Source organism: Plectropomus leopardus, chromosome 18 (assembly GCF_008729295.1).
Source record: "Plectropomus leopardus isolate mb chromosome 18, YSFRI_Pleo_2.0, whole genome shotgun sequence".
Lineage (NCBI taxonomy): Eukaryota > Metazoa > Chordata > Actinopteri > Perciformes > Serranidae > Plectropomus > Plectropomus leopardus.
The window spans coordinates 8155903-8161955 of record NC_056480.1 but is presented as its reverse complement, the minus strand read 5'-3'; the positions used below and the strand labels follow the sequence as shown (position 1 = coordinate 8161955).

Genomic DNA, 6053 nt, shown 5'->3' with positions numbered 1-6053 from the left:
AATAATAATAATAATGATAATAATAATAACAATAACAATATTAACAATAATAATAATAACAATAATAACAATAACAGCACATTTTATTCATAAAGCAGAATTCAAGGACTCAAAGACACCGTTTAGAAGTTAAAGAGGAACATAAACATAATAACATTACACACAGATCAACAAATCATTTCAATCATTTTAAAACAGAAACATTTGAATAAAATAGACGGATGTTCAGACAGGTAGAATATAATCCTGTAACTCCTGACTGACGAGGAGGACGAGCAGAAGCTGCTTGGACGTCTTTATATTCTGAGAAGTAAAAGTCAGTTGGATTATTTTATGAATTATTGTGTGTCTGTGATAACCGGCAGCAGAGAGAGACCACGATGTGAAAGTGTTTGGACTCTGCGGGGATTATTCTGCTGCCACTCGTCCTCTGACAGACTAATGGGATTAAACCTGTGGATTAAACCTTTTCAGAGGAGAAAAAAAAGAAAAAACAACAGCTCGACCAATCGCTGAAGTCGAGGCAGGGCGGGGGGGTGATGTAAACTCTGATCCACCAATCCTGAGCGGGACGTGGGAGGAAATCCACCAGTGAGGAGTCAGAGTGAGTCACAGGGTCACAGTAATCTCTGAGCGCAGAGGACGGACATGAGAGGATGAAGACAGAAACACCGAGGAATCATTTCTTCACTGAAATATGACGTGAAATCTGGTTCATGCTCCCCGCAGGATGAACTCTAATAACTTATCACCAAAAGTCCAGTTAACCCTTTAACACCTGGATTGACAACAGTTTTCTTATTCTGCCTTTAATGAGCTATTTAACCCTTTGAAACATAAACAGTTTCTTTTTCTTTCAAAAACATGGAGAAAAGAGGCAACTAGTTTCCACAGTGTTTTTAGACTTATTGTAGGAGCTGAGCTGGAAATTCACTGATTACACTCAAATACACAATCTGGACTACATTTAGGACACATGCATGAACAAAATGAAGAATGAAGACATTAAGGGTTAAGAGTAAACCTCTGGTGAATGTTTTTCGGCGTGGATGAAGTGACTCACCTTGTTTCCCGGCTGTCTGCAGCGCAGCAAAGTGAAGCGACTGTGGTTTTTCTTGCTGCGACTCTTTGCTTTTCTCAGCTCCTCCGAACGCTCGTAATCAGCCAGGTCGAACACTTCCTGTGCCTTCCGCTCGTCTTTCACCTGCAGACACACAGAAACACTCGTCAACATCGCCGTGAAGAGAAGAAGCAAGGACACAATAGAGTATTTTCTATTGGTCCTATACAAGGTTTTCTTGAGGAGGATGGAGAGATCAGTGAGGAGGTTACAGGACTCCTTGAGGAGGTGCTAGAGGTCCAAAACGAGGTTGTGGAACTTCCTTTACACTAGAGATCCTTGAAAGGATTCCAGAAGTGCTTGAGAAGGTTTTGTTATTTTTGTCAGAGCATCCAGGAGTCCTTAAAATAAGTTCAAAAGTTCTGGATGGGGGTTTAGGGCCTCTCAGGGAGTTTCCACTGGTCCTTGAAGAGGTTTCAGGAGTCCTTGAGGAGGTTCCAGTGGTCCTCAACGAGGTTGTAGGACTTCTTTTTACCATAGAGATCCTTGAAAAGACTTGAGAAATGCTTGAAAAGATACCAGAGTTCCTTGAGGACGTTGGAGAGATCCGTAAGAAGGTCTCAAAAGTCCTGGAGGAGGTTGTGTAGCTTTGTATGGAGTTTTTACTGGTCCTTGAGCAGGTCTTTAAAAAGCTAATAGAGCTTCTTTTTCTCTAGAGATCTTAGACAATGTCCCAGGAGTCCTTGAAAATATTGCAAATGCCACAAACAAGGCTGTAGGGCTTCTTCTACTACAGGGGTCCTTGGGGAGGTTCCAGGTGTCCCTGGGAAGGTTGGCGATATTCCAGTAGAGGTTCCAGGAGTCTTTGAGGAGGTGCCAGTGGTCATAAATTAGTGCTTTTTCTACAATAGAGATCTTTGATGAGAATTCCAGGAGTCTTTGGGAAGGTTGGGGAGATCCTGGAGGGGATTACAGGAGTTCTCAAGGTGTGGCCAAAGTTAATTAATGAGGTTTTAGGCCCTCCTCTAAGATAGAGATCCTGGAGGAGTAACCAGGAGTCCTTGAGGAGGTGCCAAAGGTCATAAACGAGGTTATGGGACTTCTTCAATCAAAGAGATCATTGAAAAGGATCCAGGGATCCTGGAGGATGTTCCAGGAGTCCTTGGGCAGATTATGGCGTCCTGAATGAGTTACCAGTAGTTGGGATGGTTCCAGTGAGGGGGGTCATTGAGGGGGATCTAATAGTCCTTGAAAAGTATTAACAGTGGTCTTTAAGGGGTGTTTTTTAGGAGTCCTCAAATTTCAGACGTCTTTGAGTGATTTCGCTCATCAGACCCGTTGCTATGGTTACCTGCAGTTTAACGGACGTCGAGCTCTGATTGAAAACAGAAGTGACACTGTCGACCCCTGACAGCCAATCAGAGAGCAGCGACGCTCCGAGAGATCTGATCCGACACAAACGATCCGAGTGTCAAAACCTTCGCTCAAAAACGTCTCTGAGCTCACAGCTGCTGCTCGTTCTGATGTAATCAGGTTAAAGACACACACACACACACACACACACACACACACACACACGCAGCGACACAGAAATAACTGTACCACCTGGGTACACGAAACATCACCTGTGCTGCAGCAGAAACTGAAAACACTTTTATTTAGTAAAATTTGGATAAAAAATTCTTCTTCATGTTTATGTATTTCTTCTTTATTAATGCATCAATAAGTTTGAGAACTCTGCATATTGAGTACTTTTACTTTAATATTTAAGTATGTATTACTGCTGATACTTTTGTACTTTTACTTTGGTATGATTTGAAATGCAGGACTTTTACTTTCTGCACTGTGGTGTCCACTTAACGAGGTTGTTGGGAGGTTTCAGTGGTCCTTGAGGAGGCTCCAGGAGGTTATTGGACTTTTGTTATGATAGAATCCTTGAGCGGATTCGGGACATGCTTGCGGAGGTTAAGTGATTTTGAAAAAGGATCCAGAGGTCCTTGAGGGGGTCATAAAGGTCCTGATTTTTCACTAATCCGTACTTGTTCCAGAGATCCTGGGCATGGTTAAAGGACCTTTTCTGGAGTTTCCACCAGTCCTTGAGCAGATCTCAGAGGTCCTTCATGAGGTTGTAATGCTTCTTGAAATTGTTTAAGTCCAGGACAGGTTTTAGGACTTCTTGGGGAGTTTGCACTGGTGCTTGAGGAGGTTCCAGGAGTCCTTGAGTAGTTTGAAGTGGTAGAGCTTCTTTGAGAGATCCTTGAGAAGATCGAGGACGCGGCTGAGGAGGTCAGGTGATCTGAAAGCCGTGGAGATGGTTGTGGGGTCTTTTGAGTGCTTTTCATGGCTCCTTGAGGTGGTTCCAGGAGTCCTTTACGAGATTGTAGAGTCTCCGAAGGTCTTAAATGTGGTTGTAGGGCATCTTTGGGAGTTTTCACTGGTTCACGAGTCCTTTAGGAGGTTTCAGAGCTTCTTGACACTGGGCATGATTGTAGGGTTTTTTTGGAGTTTACACAGGTCCTTGATGAGGTTCCAGGAGTCCTTGAGGAGGTTCCAGTTGTCCTTCTCAAGGGTGTAGGGCTTATTTTACTACAGAGAGCCTCCAAGGAGGTAGGGTGATCTCCAAAATGGTTCCAGCAGTCCTGGAGGAGGTAGGACAGATCCTTGAGAATATTCCAAAATTCCTGGAGGGAGTCTTGGGAAGTTTGCCCTGGTCCTTATGCAGATTTCAGCAGCCCTTTACTAGATTGTAGTGCTTCTTTTACTAAAGAGATCCTTGAGGAGATTTAGGACATACTTGAGGAGGTCAGGTGATCTTTGAAAAGGTTCCTTGAGGAGGCTGGAAACAGTCCTGGAGAAGGTTGGAGGGCTTTTTGGAGAATCCTTGAGGAGAAGGTCCTGAACAGGGTAACAGTGTCTATCCTTCTTTAGGGGTCCTGGAGGAGGTTCCAGGAGTCCTTGAGAAGGTTACAAAGGTCATTATCAAGGGTCCTTGAGTCCTTCCATGTCTGGTCTTGGTTCTGCTGAACTTAGAAACACATTTTAATCTACAATTTAAAATCTTTGCTGATGTTTGTTTATAAATCTGCAGTTTATTCGGATAAAAACACAGTTTGGTCTGTAATCACATGATGTTTGAGCTGCGTTCGGATTTTAGATTTTCCACTTTTGAAGCGACCGTACGGTTCATCCATCTGATGTTTCGGCTCAAATAAACAACCAAACGTTTTCTCCTAAATAACAGCAGATCCTGGACGGACTCAGAGGTCTGACACCAGATCCCCAGACCTTCAGAGACCAGGAGGAGCGGGAGAAGGGTTTTTAAAAGTACTTCAGTTCTCTGCAGACTGAAATGTGAAGTCGGCTGCAGTTTAGATCAAAACGGAGTCAGTGAAGTAAAAAAAGACGACTCGCTGCGTTTGGTTTCCATGTTTCATTCATCAGAGACGTTTTAACTTCGTACAACTTTAATCCACAAAGTTCATCTGAGGAGGGACAGAGATCTGCAGCATTTATACTGCGAAAATAGAGTACTGCAAATACCAATGTTACTGCAGCGTGTATTCATTTTTTTATCCAGGAGACAACATTTCGAACGGTCACAGATTATATCAGCACCATATGAACATTAACAGCGGCTCTGTGCACTTTAGAATAAAGCTAAATGGAATTCAGCCATCTTTTATTTTATCATGTGAAGCTGTGATTTTTTTTCCTGCAGTCACGTTAAAATGTCCACAGGGGACTAAAAACATGCAGGGCCCCTTTAAATCTGAACCCTTGAACAACAAAAGGTCACACACACGCACACACACACACACACACACACACACACACACACACACACACACACAGCTTTAAATTCAGATCAATTCCAATAAACAGCTCAGAGACACATCCATCGTGTGTGTGTTTCTTTAAATCCCTCCGGACCATGAGAGTGTGTGTTCACATCAACAAGGTCACATGGGGTCAGGGTGTGTGTGTGTGTGTGTGTGTGTGTGTGTGTGTGTGTGTGTGTGTGTGTGTGTGTGTGTGTGTGTGTGTGTGTGTGTGTTATAGATGCAGTGGCCTCTCTGAGTGGTAGCTGGTGGCGTTTGTCGATAATAATGCAAACGTGATCGATACAGCGCCTGAGCTTCAGAGCTGCTACCAGAAACACAAACGCATACACACATATAGCCTACATAAATGTATATGTATATTTATACAGCTTTTACATGGATGTTTTTTGTTGACTATTTTAACAAAACAAAACACACGTGAAACACAGACATCTTTAGCCCTGAATACTTCTCACTTTGAGCAGTTATCCTCACTGAGGCAGGAAAACTCAGCTCGCTCTGCTCGGGGGCCAAATGACAGCAGCCCCATAAATGTTTCCAGGATTTTAGGACATTTCTACGATTTTAGGACATTTCTACAATATTAGGACGTTTGTAGGATTTTAGGACGTATCCAGGATTTAAGGAAATTTCTAGGATTTTAGTTCATTTTGTTGATTTTAGAACATTTCCTGAATTTCAGGACGTATCCAGGATTTTAGGACGTATCCAAGATATAAGGACATTTCTAGTATTTTAGGACATCAGTGTCTTCATCATCATCAGTGTCCTCTGTGGGGGGTGTGGGGGATCCTCCTCTGGCTCTTTTTTGATCGGTAAGCTCTATTTTGATGCTGTTTTATGTCTCTGACTCTTTATGGAGACTAAAAGGACAAAAACAGTTCAGAGTCAATCACTTTATTTTGCATTAAAGAATATTAGGGGGGCGACCTTGAATTGTCCTGCAGGCTGTAAATTAAGTCTCACTGTCTTAAAGAAGCCTTCAAACTTAATTTATTTACTTTATGGGGACTATTTTGTCCCCACACTATTGTGTCCCCATAAGGTAGGAGAGACAACACAGAGTGAGCTGAGACTTTCCTCTAATCAAACTCACGTTTTATCTTCTCGTGTTTGATTTCAGGTGAACTCTGCAGACAACAGAAACTTCA

The 6053-nt window shown here is 42.7% G+C and overlaps 1 protein-coding gene across 1 annotated transcript in view; it reads right to left on the bottom strand.

Moving 5' to 3' along the window:
- Positions 1-3121, bottom strand: part of LOC121958146 (pleckstrin homology domain-containing family O member 1-A-like) — a 12322-nt gene extending 9201 nt beyond the window's left edge. Inside the window, exons 1-3 of the mRNA XM_042507019.1 lie at positions 3100-3121; positions 1823-2019; positions 1064-1204 (exon numbers count right to left, since the gene is read on the bottom strand). Coding sequence (XP_042362953.1) covers positions 1064-1204; positions 1823-2019; positions 3100-3121 — 360 coding nt within the window. The remainder of the gene's footprint in view (positions 1-1063; positions 1205-1822; positions 2020-3099) is intronic.
- Positions 3122-6053: the final 2932 nt, after the last annotated feature.